This window comes from Chlorella variabilis, assembly GCF_000147415.1.
Source record: "Chlorella variabilis unplaced genomic scaffold CHLNCscaffold_10, whole genome shotgun sequence".
NCBI lineage: Eukaryota > Viridiplantae > Chlorophyta > Trebouxiophyceae > Chlorellales > Chlorellaceae > Chlorella > Chlorella variabilis.
In genome coordinates this window covers 905,437-920,318 of record NW_005435078.1, presented here as the reverse complement: position 1 = coordinate 920,318, position 14,882 = coordinate 905,437, and the positions used below count along the sequence as shown (strand labels likewise).

The following is a 14,882-nucleotide window of genomic DNA, read 5'->3' as shown; positions in this document are numbered from 1 at the left end:
GGGGGCGGCAAGGGTAGGCAAGGGTAGGCTAGGGTAAGCAAGCAGCAGCAGGCAGGCATGTGCACGCCAGCGCCCTGCCTGGCGCCCGCTGCTCACTTCTTCTTGCCGCCGCCAAACAGCCGGTCCAGCGTGTTGCTCTGCGCCGCAGCCGGCGCCTTGCCGCCCCTCTTGCCGCCCGCCGCCGCCGCCGCCGCCGCCTGCTGCTGCCTGGCGAGCGAGGCGGCTGTGACAAAGGCGGGAGGGCCGGCGGCGGCTGCTGCTGGATTCTCCTTGCCGCCCTTCTTGGTGCGCCAGCCGCCGTTGGCGGCAGCCGCCGCCGCCGCCGCCTGCATCTGCCGCGCGCGCGCCGAGCCCGCGGGCTGCTGCCGCTGCCCGCTCCCGCTGCCGCCACCGCCTTGCTGCCCCGGAAGCAGCGTGGAGGCGGGCTGGAATCCCTGCGGGGGCTGGCGGGCCGCCAGCCGCCGGCCGCCGCCGCCGCCGCGCGCCGCCGGCTGCTGCTGCGCGGGCGGCCCGCAGCACACGTCGCACGCGGCGCCGCAGCTTCCCTGCTGCCACCTCTCTCCAAAATATTCCAGCACCTGCGCGTGGCGGCACCTCTCTCCATCCTCACAGTACGCCTGCATCTGCGCCGCGGTACGGGCGGGGGGGTGCGGGCAGGGCGGGCAGCGCGGCTGGGCTGGGGCGGGCTTGCGTGTGGCGGGGCAGGGCGAGGCGCGCCGGAGACGGCGGCAGGCTGCAGTCCGGACTGGAGCCGCCGCAGCAGCAGCCCATGCATACGCACACACAGCCACATGTGCACACAGGGCATGCAGGCCCACCCACCGTCCCACACATGCCCCGCCCACCTGCTTCAGTAGGTCTAGTTCCCGCTGGAATGACTGCTTGGCCCGCTTGGCACCCTTGTGAAGCAGCTGCACGATGCGCGGTACGTCCCGCTTGGCATAGTACAGCAGGCACTCGGCGGGGCCGCCGTCCCGCCCTGCGCGCCAGGGGGCAAAGGGGCGGCGCCGGCCGCGGTGGGAGGGAGCGCGAGGCGAGCGCGGGCGGGGGGGCGTGCGGCGGTGCTGCGTGGCCGCCGCTGGCGGGCCGGCAAGGGCACACACACACACACACACACAATAAAGCAGACACACACACAATAAAGCAGCACAAAACAGCACGCACGCATGCCCACGCCGCGCATCGGCAGCCGCGCCCGCCCGTCTCGCCCACCTGCCCGCCCAGCTTCCTGGTAGTACCCCTCCATGGACTTGGACAGCGTGAAGTGGATGACGTACCGCACATCCGCCTTGTCCACGCCCATGCCAAACGCGATGGTGGCAACCACCACCTGGCGCGGGGCAGGGCGGGGCAGGGCGGGGCAGGACGGGGCAGGGCGGGGCAGGGCGGGCGGTGCTGGTGTGCAGCGGATGGTGCTTGCGGTGATGTGGTGTGGTGCGGTGTGGTGCGGTGTGGTGATGTGTGGTGTGGTGTGGCGTGGGCAAGGCAAGGCAAGGCAAGGCAAGGCAAGGCGAGGCGAGGCGAGGCGAGGTGAGCGCACCTGCACCCGCCCCGTGCGCCAGTCGTTCTGAACCTGCATGCGCTGCTTGGGCGTCATGCCTGCATGCACGGCCGCGCTCTCAGGGACCATTGCACTGCTGGCTGCCGTGCGGAGAGCGCCCCGGCACCCGGTACGGGCAGGCAGGCACGCATGCAAGCGGGCGTATAGGGTAGGTGCCTGCTGCCTTGTAAGGAGAGGTCCGCGGCATTCGGCATGCGCAGGCGCGCAGGCAGGCAGGCGTATAGGGTGGGTTCCTGCTGCCCGGTGCGTGCGGCGGCGCGCCTGCGTGGTAGTGAGCGGCAGAGATGTCTGTCAGCTCCCGGATCTGGGCCGCCACGGTCTCGGTGTTGTCGCGGGACAGGCAGTACACGATGCCGCTGCCCTCGCGGTGGTTCCTGCGGTACCGCGGGGAGGCGGGGGGGCATGGGCAGGGTGCTGGCTAGCCACTGCCACCGGCGGCCCATGTGCGGGGCCTCGCATGCACACTGGCCGCCGCCTGTGCGGCAGCCTGCACCGCTGCGTGGGCGGCCGCAGCTAGGGCGCCGAGGCAGCTAAGGTAGGCAACAAGGGGATGGTGGCAGGAGGCGGTACCGCCTCACTGGATGTACACCATCATCTCCTCCATGTACCCCTCCAGCCCGCTGTCCTCGCTGCGGGTGTAGTCCTTCTGCAGCACACAGCACAGCATAGCACAGCACAGCACAGTGCAGCATGCTGTCAGTCGGGGGACAGATCAGCCAACAAGGCCAGGGGACAGGCCGCAAGGGGCTGGGAGCACGCTGCTGCACGGGGCGCCGTCACTGCTGCTGCGCGGGGCGCCTTGCCTTGATGACTCTGAAGCACAGGTTGGGCCTGAAGAAGGAAACCTGGAACTGGCGGGGGGCGGCCATGTGCAGGGTGCTCATGATGTCCTGGCGCACCTGCACGGGAGGCGAGGGAGAGGCCAGGAGGGCAGCGCGTGGTATGAGGCGTGTGTGGTGTGGGCAGGTGCAGGCGTGGGCGCGGGGTGCTGCGCCATGCGCGCTCCAGATCATGCTCGGTGCGGCCAGCACCAAAGCCACAAGCACAAGGCGCAGCGAGCGAGGCAAGCAGGGGCGGGCGTGGGCGGCGGCGCGGCGGACCTTGGGCGTGGCGGTGGCTGTGAGGGCCATCATGGGCACGCCCCGCAGGCAGCTGCTCTTCACCGCGCCCAGCTGCTTGTAGTCAGGCCGGAAGTCTGCAGGCGCGGGGCGTTTGAGGGGCGAGGCAGGGAGGGTGGGAGGCCCAACATGGTTTGGGTCAGTGAGTCGGTGGGTGCCGCCATGCGCCAGGCGGGGGTGGGGGCGGCTCAGCCCTGTGCACAAGGCATAGGCGAACAACAGCCCAGCCCAGCCCCGGCCCCAGCATTGCCCACCACCCAGCCAGCCCAGCCTTGGCTCACCGTGCCCCCAGGCGCTCACGCAGTGCGCTTCGTCCACCACCAGCCTGGCCAGAAGGCCGTGGCTGTGCAGCGCGCTGCGGGCAGGGGGAGGGCCGGGAGGCGGGCGGGCACACCGACCAGCATGCACGCTCAGCCTGCCTGCCAATGTTTCCCTGCTCACCTTTAGCCACAGCGAGGCGCATGCATGCACGCCACTGGCTCCGCATCCCAGCCCCTGCTGCGCCAGCGGCACACAGACGCCACAGCGGCGCCCGGCCCAGCGGCCTGCCACCGAGCGGGCCACTGCTGGTCAGGCGTGGCGCAGCGCGGCCCTCTGCTGCCCCCACTCACCGCAGCGCGCCCTTCAGGCGCTCTCCCCTGACCAGCTGCTCCGGCGTGACGTACAGCAGCTTGATGGTGGGCCGCGCCTTGCCCAGCTCCAGAAACACCGCCTGCGAGGAGCGGGGCAGGGCGCGAGGGCAGCGCTGGGTTCGGCTGGGTTGAGGGCTGCTGCTGAGGTGCGGGTCAGGGCTCAGGAGGCGCACGAGGCCAGCCCGCCAGCCTGCCAGCCGGCCAGCCGGCCAGCCGGCCAGCCAGGCGCAGGCGCCCACCCTGGTTTCCGCGACGGTCTGCTGGGAGCTGAGGTAGGTGGTGGGCACGCCGCCCGAGGGCAGCAGCGTCAGCGCCTGAACCTGGTCTTGCATCAGCGACAGCAGCGGCGTGACCACCACTGCAAAGGTCGAGGTAGGGAGAGGGACAGAGGCGCAGCACACTCGAGACATCTTGATAGGCCACAGGTACGGGCGCAGGCACAGGCACAGGCGCAGGCACAGGCCAGGCGCCGCCGCAGGCGCAGCCGCAGGCGCAACCCAGTGGCGCAAAAGGTGCGCAGGCGGTGCGCGCGCGCACCCGTGACGCCCGGCGTCAGCACCGCGGGCAGCTGGTAGGTGAGCGACTTGCCGCCGCCGGTGGGCATCAGCACGAAGCAGTCCCTGCCGCTGAGCGCCGCCTCGATGATCTGGCGCTGCTCGCTGCGGAAGGAGCTGTTGCCAAAGACCTTGAGATTGGCATAGTCCAGAAGATCCAGGTGCTGCTCCTGGGCAGAGGCCGGCCGCGCAGCCGCCGCCGCCAGCAGCTGGCGCTCCGAGGGTGGCGGCGGCGGCGCCAGCGCCGCGTTGCTGGGCACGCCCCGGGGCAGGCGCTGGAAGAACGCCTCGATGCTGGGCCCTCGGGAGGGCTGCCCCGACGGCGTTGGCGCGTGCCGCGCGGCGACGCCGGCGGACGCGGGGAAAGGGAGGCGCCGCTTGCCTGCGGTGGATGGGCGGCGACGGGCGCGCGCCGCGGCCGGCGCCTCCTCCTCGCTGCTCTCCTCAATGCCCTCCACCTCCCCAGCCGCCGCTGCCAGCTCATCCAGCTCATCCTCCCCAGCCACGACCGCCTCCACCACCTCGACGTCTGAAGCAGGCAGCGCAGCGGTGCTCAGGTCAGGGGGGAGCGCACAACCACGGCCAGTGGGTGCTGGAGGCATAGGCAGGTGTATGGCGGGCAGCTGGCATGTTTTTATGTGCTGCTGAGCCGACCGGCGCCTAGTAGAGCAGCTGGCTGTGCGGCGGGTCAGCGCCAAGGGCCAGCACCCACCAGAGCCGCCGGTGCCCGCAGCCTCTCCCATCTCCTCGTCCTCCTCGCTGCTCTCCACCACCACCACCTCGCCCCCGCCGCCGCCCCGAGCCTCTTCGCCGCCGCCGCCGCCGCTGCCGTCCTCGCTGCCAGATGATCCGCTGTAGCTGTAATCTGGCTCCTCATCATCGTCCTGATCTCCCAGCTGCCGCTCATCCCCACCGCCTGCAGCAGCGCCGCCAGAGTCGGCAGCGCCTTCCTCGTCGTCAAGGCCGCCGCCGCCCTGCTGCTCCGTCATCAGCCAGTCCAGAAACTCGCTGACGGCGGCATCGGTGAAGGGGACCTACAGTGCCACAGGAGGCAGCACGCAGCCCCGCAGCCCTGAGGGCGCGCCACGCAAAGCGAGCAGGGGGGCGGCAGGCGGGCGGACGCCTGCGGCCAGCGCAGCCGGGTGCACCACCTGCGACGCCGTCTGCTTGCGGTGCCGCAGGAACTCGTCAAAGCCGCCATACAGGGCATCCTCGCCGATCGTCTCGCGGTAGCCAAAGTCGTCCAGGATCGTCTCCACCACCCGGTGCTTCATGTTGACTCAGCTCGACTCGAGCAGAGGCGCCCGCCCGGCGTCGCCGCCGCCACCAACACTGCCCGGCGTGCACGCTCACGCGCCGCCACCCTGCTCCGCCAATGGTTCCGTGGTGCGACCACTCGTGACCGCCTTTGTGTAAAGCACCACAGCTGTACACGAATCAAACCGGGCAAAGTTGTTGTATCACCGATGATAGCAGGAAGGGGTCCTCAAACGGCGGCGCACGTTCGTGAGTTGAACAACGCTTAGTGTGCAGCAGGTCTTTGCTTTTGGGAATGTGGCAGCGGGCGCAGCACAGAGGCCATGTCGCGGTGGCGGCAGCAGCGCTCCGCTCGCTCTCTTTGCCCGTCTAGTGTGTGGGCAACGCACTTTCTGATGCCACTTCCAGCTGCTGTGCTGGTGACGCCGCCACTCACCGGGCAAGCGCAGCGCGGTGGCAGGGCGTCGGAGGGCCGGGGTTCTGACATCTCCGTGCCGCTGTGCCGCTGTGCTGATGCAAGTTTATAACCCACTGGCACGGTGAACAACGGCAAGAGCTGCAGGTAGACGATCTCTTTGATCAGTGTGTGCAAATTCAAGCTTGGCCCAACTTTGCGGCCTGCGGTCATGCAAGGCTGGCGTCCAGGTGGCGGGAGGCAGCGGAGGGCATCAGGAGGCAGCCTTTGGGCTCAGGCGTTTGCCGACTATAACCTTGGGAAATCCCTGTTTAGCCTAGAACTGCTGCTGTGCAGGGGGCACACTCTCCAGCCGAGTCGGCCTCCGGGCCCGCCGAGTTTTGGGTGCCCGCAATGCCCGCTCGCTCCGCAACTCCCATAGATGTTGAGAGCGATGAAGCCAAGGCCGAATACTGGTGGCGGCGCTGCCAGGAGGCATTCGCTGCCGCTGCCGCTGCTCGTGCAAAAGCTGACGAGCTGACTGTCAAACGGTTGGCTAGGGAGGAGGCGGAGCGCGCTGAGGAGGAGCAGAGGCAGAAGGAGGCCGCCAGGATAGCAGCGGTAAAGCTCCTTAAGGAGGCGCAGCGCGTGGCGGCGCGAGTGGCGCAGAGGCCGCCCTCCGGTGAGTTGATGTGGGGCAGGGCTGTCTGGCCGCTGTGGGCTTGTTTGTCGGAATGCGGCAGTGGCACGGCCCATACGCTTTGGGCCAAGCCCAGGCTAAAGGCACGATGCACGCACACCACTGCCGAAACCGCCAGCACTCACCGGCCATATGCCACCCCGCCCGCAGCCGTCGACGAGCGCAAGAAGAAGCAGTGACGGGGCCGGCAGGCGGACGAGCACCCGTGGGTGGAGCTCAGCTCTGCTGGCAACCTGCTGCAGCGTCAGAGAGACATTCAATGTGTTCGAGGATGCCAGGTGCTCCACGATGCTGATGCGGAGCTTGAAACGGCTGCCGCCACGGTTGCGCTGTGCCCCTGCCTAGTGCTGCGTTCGTGCCTGCCTAGGGTCACACATCAACACATTATAACGTCAAAACTTGCGTTGCGGTCCACCTGTCTCTACGCTGACGCCGCTGGCCTAGCTGGCGAATGGTCGGCCTGCCTCCTCACTCCGCATCCAGGGGTGCGCTGTGCACCGTGCCCCTGCGGTAGATGCCCAGTCCCGGCCTGCCAGGCGCTGCCGCGCCGTAGTAGGCTGGGTCCAGCGGCGGCGCGTCATCCGCAGTGAGCCAGAGGCGGAGCAGGTGCCGCCGGTTCTCAAAGCCCGGCCAGTCCTCGTAATGGGTGCGCATGTGCAGCTGGTTCCTGCGCGGGCAGGGAGCAGGAGCGGTACGAGGGTGGGCCGTGAGGGGCGCAGCGCGCCGCACGACCCAGGCGGCGCCGCGGCCGTGCTGCCCTGCTCCACCAACCAGCCTACTCCGCCAACCGACTCGCCAATTGTACAACAGTTGCACATCGCCGGGCTCCAACTGCCACTCCAGGTGCAGGTCTGGCTGATCCGCAATGTCGGACACGGCCTGGAGTGCCTGCAGGACAGGACGCCGAGGGCAGGAAGCGCAGGGGTGGCGGGCACTTCAGCTGGCGGTTGGGGAGGAGCAGGTGGCACCAGCGTGCAGCGCCCTGCATGCCCCTGCGTCCCCAATCACCTCCAACATCTTAGGCGTGAGGCGCGGCGTACTGGGGTGGCGCTGCGGGGACGTGAGGAGCGGAGAAGGCAAAGGGGTCAACAGGAGCAACGTTCCCCGCCCGGCCGCAGCGGCCCCTCCTTGCCTGCGCCTCCTTCATCATGCGCGGGTTGTAGAAGCAGGCGAAGTGGCCTTTGTAGAATGAGAAGACGGGGAGCAGCCTGCGAGGTGCAGGGCATGTGAGACCGCCATCTGTGCTTCACCGCACCAGCAGTGCGAGCAGAGCGATGCGAGAGCGTGGCCAAGGGCTGGCTGGCTGCTACCGCACCAGTAGGGCACGTCCCCCGGGTCCTCCTCATTCTTGCGGTCAAAGGCAAAGGGCTTCATCAGCTCCTGTGGGGTGAAGTGCGGGGCAGAACGGCGCTGGAAACCGGTGGCGCACCCGCAGCGTGCCCATTGCACTCCATTGCACTCCACCATCACCACCCACCACCGCTACCAGCCCGCACCTCCGCCAGGTCGGGCCGCGCCTCTAACAGGCGGTTGTAGACCGAGGCAGAGGAGACCCAGCCGGAGCGGCCGCCCGACCGTGCGGTCTTGAGGCAAAGCAGCGCCACCAGCTCGGTGTCGTCCACGTGCCAAGGCTGGGGGGGTGTTAGAAGGCTCGGTCAGAACGCTCATGAGGTGCTCAATGCAGCTATGCAGACACCCTCCTCATTCGCCCCACGCCCCCACACCTGCGCAGCGTGCGTGGCGTACACGCGCACGTCATCGTCGTCTGGGTCGAGGCCCAGGTCTTTGACGTGTCCGAGCACGTGGCCCTTCGCATTCTGGCTGACCGGCGTGCCCCAATGCAACCCAAAGCCGAACCAAGCAGTCGCAGCCTCCGCCTGCGAGAGCCGGTCCACCGGGAAGCCTGCGAAAAGCGCGGCGTCGGCAAGGCAGCAACGAGCCGGCGGAGTCAGCGCTGCAGTGCCAGCGGTGGCAGTCGAGCGGGCAGCAATAGCGGGCGGGAGCGGGCGGGCAGCAGTCGCGCACCGCGCAGAACCACGAAGCCGCGGCCCCAGCAGGCCTCCCGAGCAAACCGCTCCAGATGTGGGCCAAGCGTCGGCAGCGGGAAGTCGGCCTTGCTCAGCTCCTGTGCGGTGGGGGAGGGGGCCAGGTGGAGACAGAAGTGAGCACGGGCTGGCGTGCAGCGGCGGGGCAGCCGCCGGCAGTGTTGCACGGACCGGGATGGGCTTGCCAGTGTCAACCGCGTGCCTGGTGGCCGCCACAATCTCGTCCACCTCCGTCGGCGACAGCTGGTACGCCCACTCGCTCGGGTCGAGCGTGGCGGGCGTCCAGGCCGCTGGGCCCACGACAGGCTGGCCCGGCAAGGCTCCGCCCCCCGCCTTCCTGGCAGCCGCCGCCACGCCCTCAACCATCGCGGTCGCCGACGTCTGTGCCATGCGTTTCAGGCGCAGTGCGCGATGCGCGCGGATCTGGAAACGGCTGCACAGGCGGGCGGCCGGGTGGGGTAGCGCCAGCGGGGCAGCAGGCAGGGCCGCTGCAACTGCGATGAATGTGCGCGCCATATTCCAGGACACAAGGTTAAGAGTTTGGTGTGATGAGTTAGCCGCAATTAGCAGGCAAAGTGCAATCACGCACAGCATCTGCCGGAACGAAGCCGCGTGTTCATGCCGCCGCACCTGCGCCCCCCAATCATTACCCTGCAGGCTGCATCCTCTTAGGGCCATCTCCATGTCTGACGACGGCAGCGGCAAGGCCTCCAAGCTCGATGGCAAACCATCGGTCTCCTCTGAGCTCGCAGAGGTGGGCCGGAAGGCCTCTCCATCGGCTGATTTTCGAGGACCCGATGGCACGATTGCGACGGAAGTGGCGCGGGCCGAGCTGGAGCTCGTGGACAAGCACGGCGTGGCGAAAGGTACGGCGCCGGCGCTGTCTGTCTGTCTGTTACACCCATAAGGAGCAAATGAATGCTACGGGCCCAGCTGTGGTGCAGCAGCTGGAAAGGTGAAGGCACCATACACAAACGGCGAGAGAGAGGGGAGGGGTGGGGTGCAGACAGAGCAGGGGGGAGAGGAGTCTGATTGGGGCGGGTCTCCCTGGGGGACAGTGCGGACAGGCGCCTGAGCAGCCCTATGCCGGTCCCGCAAGAGAGTTCACCGCCCCTTCCTCTTCCCCTTGCCCTGCACAATATAAAGATCAATCAATCAAGGGTACTGTGCTACTGTGGGCTCATGGCGTCCCGCGCCTTCTTGCGGCCTGCAGCCGCCAGGGCTGCCAGCTCGGTGCTGCTCTGCTGGAAGAATGCGCTGAGGGGGACGGACGCCGGCGGCAGGCCCAGGAACTCGTGGAACAGCTCCGGCCAGCACTCGCGCTCGGCGGCATACAGGGGGCACACAAACAGGAGCTAGCAACCTACACCCTAGTGCTGCTCCAACCTCCCGCCACCGCCGTCGCCGCCAGACGAATCCTTGCCACATGCGGCTGCAAGAGTGTATTTGGTGTTGCGACGTGGCAGGCTGCAGTGCCGCCGTCCCAAACGCTTGGGCCAGCGCAGCCGTCAGTGGCCTCAGTGCTGAGGGTGCTAGCGCAGCTTTGACGGTACGTGCAACACACGTGCCGCCCAAGTTGTGTGTTGCAGCTACCGCTGACCGGCTGCGGTGTGCCAGCTGCTGTGGCAGCTGGCTTTGCCACCCTATAGTTGGCCAACAGCCCAGCCTCGACAGCGGGCGGCGAACATAAGTATGGAGCCTCTCGCCGCTCAGCGCCCGCCCGCTGGCCGCTCATCTTCCACTCCGCCGCCGCCCAACCCCATCACCGCCCCATCCATGCCTGCTCCGCGCAGGCGTCTACTCAGAGGAGCGCGTGCCGACGCCTCAGTCCCTGGGCGGCAAGCTCTCTGGCTGGCTCAAGTTTCTGGCCTGGGAGGGTGGCAGCACCTTCGACGCCTTCTTCACATGCGCCTCAGCCCAGGCACGCCAGCGTTGCGCGCCCGACCGCCCGCTCTCCGCTTGCCTTCCGCCGCTGCTGCCCGCTGTATTATTTAGGAGCCGCACTCCAACGCGACCCCTGCCCTTCCCGCAGGTGGGCCAGGTCATCCTGTCCTTGCCGCACTCGTTGGCGCAGACGGGCATGGTGGCGGGCATCATCATACTGCTGTTGTTCGCCAGTTTGGCCATGTGGACGGTGTATCTCATGGTGGTGCTCTACCTCGACAACAAGAACCGGAAGATTAAGGCGGGGACCTGGTGCGAGACGCAGCACGACGCCTGCTGCACACCTCACTGCACCTGTCGCCCGCCCGCCGGCGGCGCCCGCATGTCCCGCCCGCCGATCAGCGCCGAACGCTTGCTTCTCCGCCCCACAGGTACGACAACGGAAACAAGCGCAAGATCGCGACGCAGTACCACGAGGCAGGTTGAGGCAGCGGGCAGGAGCGACGCCGGCAGCACTGCCGGCCGGCGGCGAACGCTTCCATCCGCCGCCACTCGCTGTTTGCACCGCCCAGCTCATGCTCCCGCTTCCCCGTGCACGCACTGTGCTGCCTGCCAGGTCATGGAGAACGCCACCTACTGCTGGGTGGGCATTTTCTCGCGCATCGTGGTTATCATCGCGCTGGGCGGGCTCGCGGTGGCGCAGATCATCGCTTCCAGCTCCAACTTTCACCGCATGATCCCCGCGCTCTCCAAGCGGTGCGCAGGGGTTGAGAACTTGCACTGTCATTGACTGCATACTGCAGCGCTGCTGCCTGTAGCCGCGCCGCCTGCTCACATGCCGCCTCGCCCTCTGGCCCAGGTCATGGGCGCTCGTGTTCGGCGGCGTCGCAATGCTGATGAGCCTGATCCCCAGCTTCCGCAACTTCCGCATTTTCTCCTTCATTGCACTAGTAGCCACCACCTTTACCGCCTGGGTGAGCAGGGGGAGAGGGGATGCGGAGGGGCTGTAGCGGCAGGGGTGGCCACCAGTGCTGACCTGGCCGCTCACCTTCTGCCACACACTCGTACCCACTGGCCATCTCACCTTTACCTTTACCTTTACCTTTACTGGCCATCTCACCGCTCCCAATGCCAGTACATGGTGGCAATGGGCATCATCGGCTACAATGACGAGGGACTTCAGTCCGTGGCCTGGACGGACCAGACGCCACCCAGCCTCGATGGCTTTTTTGCAGGCGCCTCCAATGTGAGGCGCCGCTGGTGCCGCTGCGCCTGTTGCAGCGGCTGTGAGCGCAGCACTGAGCTGCAGCCCTGACCCCCCCCCCGCAGATCATTTTCACCTTTGGCGGACACGCCATGCTGCTAGAGGTGATGGACAGCATGTTCAGGCCCTTCAAGTTCCACAAGGTCTTCTATTGGAGCTACAACTGTGAGTGCGACTGCAGGGCTAGCTGTGAGTGCGACTGCAGGGCTGTGACTGTCGCCGCCGTCATGCTGCCGCAGTCACCACTACAGACCGCTCTGCTGAGACCACTACCGTTGCTTCCCCTCGCAGATGTCTACACGCTGGTCATGCCTAACAGCGTGTTCATCTATTGGGGGCAAGTGTGCTTTTGATCTTGCTTGCGTCGCGCTGTGCTGCGCCGTGCCGTGCCCTACCCTGCTTTGCATCTCACTGCCCGCCACGAATCCAAGCTTTGCTGCGCTGCTCTTGCCCCGAGCAGATGGCCAGCGCAGGCCGAGCAGTATGGCAATGGTGAGCGCTGCCGGCATGCTGCTGCTGGGCTGCAGCAATTGCCTTGCCGCCCGCCCAAAACACCCACCCTCCCACACACCCACCTACCCCACCGCACCCCCACCCAAACCCCCACCCCCACCCACAGTTTACGGATACATGCCACCATCGGTGGCCCGAGACTTTTCTATCGTGCTGATGGTCATTCACCAAGTCATCGTCTTCGGCTTGTTTGCATTCCCCATGTCAGTCCGCCGGCCCCATATGCCGTGCACCACCCTGCCTGCCGCTGCTCTGACCCTCTGATGGCGCTGCGGCCCACGCATGTGCAGCTATTACATGGTGGAGAAGCTGTTTAAGGTTCACACTGGGGCCTACTGGAAGCGTCTGGCATGCCGGGTGCCCGTCGGTGAGCGGCTCAGTACGCTGCGCTGCACCCCTCCAGGGCTCCCCACAAGGTGTCCGAGGGCGTTCCGCTGCTGGCTTTGCTCCGCTCGGCCAGCAACGGGACGGCTCGGCGGACGTTTGGGAAAAGAAGGGTAGGGCTCGCCCCACTGTTTGCACCGCTCACGTGCACTCCTGCACCCCTACCGTGTGCACTCTGCAGGCTTGCTGCTCTGGCTCATCGCACTGGCCTTCCCCTTCTTCGGAGTGATCAACGACCTGCTCGGCGCCTTCACCACCACGTTCGAGGCGCGCTGCGTGTCGCGCTGCGCTTGCGTCTGGCGCTGTTGTGGGCGCCCCAGCGCCTGTCACCTGCTCCTCTGCTCCGCCGCCGCAGACCTTCATCATCCCATGCCTCGCGTACAACATCCATTATCAGCTCAAGAAGAATGCGGCGCAGAATCGGCTCGAGTCGACCAAGCCACCCAGCAGGCGAGGCGGCGGCATGGGCATGGGCGGGCCGACAGGCTGGACAGGCTGGCTATTACCCAGGCCGTCACTCTGATCGCTGCGTCTGCAAATCCTCCTCCTCTCCTTTTGAGCAGGGCATTGCAGCGTCTTGGAGGCTGGAAATTTGTGATCTGGTTCAAGTGTGTCGCCCGCTAGCTTGCTGCGATCGCCGCTGCCGCCGCGCATGCAACACTGACCTTGCTCTCCTCATTACCTCCTCTCCTGCCTGCATGCAGCTGGGTCATCATCGTGTTCACGGCCATTTTTGGCTTTGGCCTGGGAGGCTACGCCTCCATCAAGGTGCGTCAGGGCCAGCCTGCCCAGACAGCTTTTTTTTTTTGCGCCAGGACACCGAGAAGTCGAGCGGCCAGTTGGGGCGGCTCAGCATTGCCGCTCACTGCATGCGTCTAGCACTCACGCTCTGCTGTACCTCCCTCCCGCAGGCCTTTGTAGACAGCGTCAATGAGTTTGGCGTGTTTGCGGTGCGCAGAGCTGCTGTTGTTTTACACCCGCTCAGACATAAAGTCGTATCGCCACAAGCGGCAGCGCGGAGAGCGTCCTGCCTCGCGCCCCGTAGCTGACCCCGCACTGCATCATCGTTGCTCTCTCCCATGCAGGCCTGCTACGGCTGCTGACCATTCTGCTTCTTCATAGTTCCGATTCTCCTCGGTCGCCGACCCGCCCCTGCCCATCGTCAGCAGGCGGGGCGGCAAGCTTTTTTTGGGTATCCATACTGGAGTCCTCACCACTGCAACCCAAAGTTCAATGCTGCCTGCCGTACTTTCCTGCTCCTGCTCCTGCTGTCAACTCAGACCGTCTGTAAAAAACCTGTGAGCCCCCACCCGCCCCAGAGTGCCTAGGCGCCGCCACCAGCAGCTGCTCGCTGCGGAAGGAGCTGTTGCCAAAGACCTTGAGATTGGCATAGTCCAGAAGATCCAGGTGCTGCTCCTGGGCAGAGGCCGGCCGCGCAGCCGCCGCCGCCAGCAGCTGGCGCTCCGAGGGCGGCGGCGGCGGCGCCAGCGCCGCGTTGCTGGGCACGCCCCGGGGCAGGCGCTGGAAGAACGCCTCGATGCTGGGCCCTCGGGAGGGCTGCCCCGACGGCGTTGGCGCGTGCCGCGCGGCGACGCCGGCGGACGCGGGGAAAGGGAGGCGCCGCTTGCCTGCGGTGGATGGGCGGCGACGGGCGCGCGCCGCGGCCGGCGCCTCCTCCTCGCTGCTCTCCTCAATGCCCTCCACCTCCCCAGCCGCCGCTGCCAGCTCATCCAGCTCATCCTCCCCAGCCACGACCGCCTCCACCACCTCGACGTCTGAAGCAGGCAGCGCAGCGGTGCTCAGGTCAGGGGGGAGCGCACAACCACGGCCAGTGGGTGCTGGAGGCATAGGCAGGTGTATGGCGGGCAGCTGGCATGTTTTTATGTGCTGCTGAGCCGACCGGCGCCTAGTAGAGCAGCTGGCTGTGCGGCGGGTCAGCGCCAAGGGCCAGCACCCACCAGAGCCGCCGGTGCCCGCAGCCTCTCCCATCTCCTCGTCCTCCTCGCTGCTCTCCACCACCACCACCTCGCCCCCGCCGCCGCCCCGAGCCTCTTCGCCGCCGCCGCCGCCGCTGCCGTCCTCGCTGCCAGATGATCCGCTGTAGCTGTAATCTGGCTCCTCATCATCGTCCTGATCTCCCAGCTGCCGCTCATCCCCACCGCCTGCAGCAGCGCCGCCAGAGTCGGCAGCGCCTTCCTCGTCGTCAAGGCCGCCGCCGCCCTGCTGCTCCGTCATCAGCCAGTCCAGAAACTCGCTGACGGCGGCATCGGTGAAGGGGACCTACAGTGCCACAGGAGGCAGCACGCAGCCCCGCAGCCCTGAGGGCGCGCCACGCAAAGCGAGCAGGGGGGCGGCAGGCGGGCGGACGCCTGCGGCCAGCGCAGCCGGGTGCACCACCTGCGACGCCGTCTGCTTGCGGTGCCGCAGGAACTCGTCAAAGCCGCCATACAGGGCATCCTCGCCGATCGTCTCGCGGTAGCCAAAGTCGTCCAGGATCGTCTCCACCACCCGGTGCTTCATGTTGACTCAGCTCGACTCGAGCAGAGGCGCCCGCCCGGCGTCGCCGCCGCCACCAA

At 67.4% G+C, this 14,882-nt stretch overlaps 4 protein-coding genes across 4 annotated transcripts; 2 read left to right on the top strand and 2 right to left on the bottom strand.

Annotated features, from left to right (window-relative positions):
* Nucleotides 1-92: 92 nt before the first annotated feature.
* Nucleotides 93-5,139, bottom strand: CHLNCDRAFT_133956 (hypothetical protein; the record flags this gene model as incomplete). The annotated part of the gene is made up of 14 exons (XM_005847565.1): nt 93-623; nt 846-979; nt 1,213-1,330; nt 1,541-1,618; nt 1,878-1,935; nt 2,140-2,207; nt 2,374-2,460; nt 2,662-2,756; nt 2,961-3,034; nt 3,291-3,391; nt 3,551-3,669; nt 3,849-4,394; nt 4,578-4,899; nt 5,017-5,139. The coding sequence occupies 14 exons, from the start codon at nt 5,137-5,139 to the stop codon at nt 93-95; spliced, it is 2,454 nt and encodes an 817-aa protein (XP_005847627.1).
* Nucleotides 5,140-6,684: 1,545 nt separating this feature from the next.
* CHLNCDRAFT_23227 (hypothetical protein) lies at nt 6,685-8,627 on the bottom strand (the record flags this gene model as incomplete). Its single annotated transcript, XM_005847564.1, has 8 exons — nt 6,685-6,876; nt 7,009-7,104; nt 7,307-7,424; nt 7,532-7,596; nt 7,713-7,847; nt 7,941-8,119; nt 8,242-8,341; nt 8,433-8,627. The coding sequence occupies 8 exons, from the start codon at nt 8,625-8,627 to the stop codon at nt 6,685-6,687; spliced, it is 1,080 nt and encodes a 359-aa protein (XP_005847626.1).
* Nucleotides 8,628-8,943: 316 nt separating this feature from the next.
* CHLNCDRAFT_133953 (hypothetical protein) lies at nt 8,944-10,631 on the top strand (the record flags this gene model as incomplete). Its single annotated transcript, XM_005847729.1, has 4 exons — nt 8,944-9,127; nt 10,055-10,245; nt 10,294-10,457; nt 10,577-10,631. The coding sequence occupies 4 exons, from the start codon at nt 8,944-8,946 to the stop codon at nt 10,629-10,631; spliced, it is 594 nt and encodes a 197-aa protein (XP_005847791.1).
* A 133-nt stretch (nt 10,632-10,764) lies between these two features.
* Nucleotides 10,765-13,409, top strand: CHLNCDRAFT_133952 (hypothetical protein; the record flags this gene model as incomplete). The annotated part of the gene is made up of 13 exons (XM_005847728.1): nt 10,765-10,901; nt 11,005-11,119; nt 11,281-11,391; nt 11,475-11,574; nt 11,701-11,752; nt 11,870-11,901; nt 12,029-12,125; nt 12,213-12,289; nt 12,488-12,582; nt 12,662-12,735; nt 13,011-13,074; nt 13,218-13,256; nt 13,392-13,409. The coding sequence occupies 13 exons, from the start codon at nt 10,765-10,767 to the stop codon at nt 13,407-13,409; spliced, it is 1,011 nt and encodes a 336-aa protein (XP_005847790.1).
* Between the last annotated feature and the right edge of the window lie 1,473 nt (nt 13,410-14,882).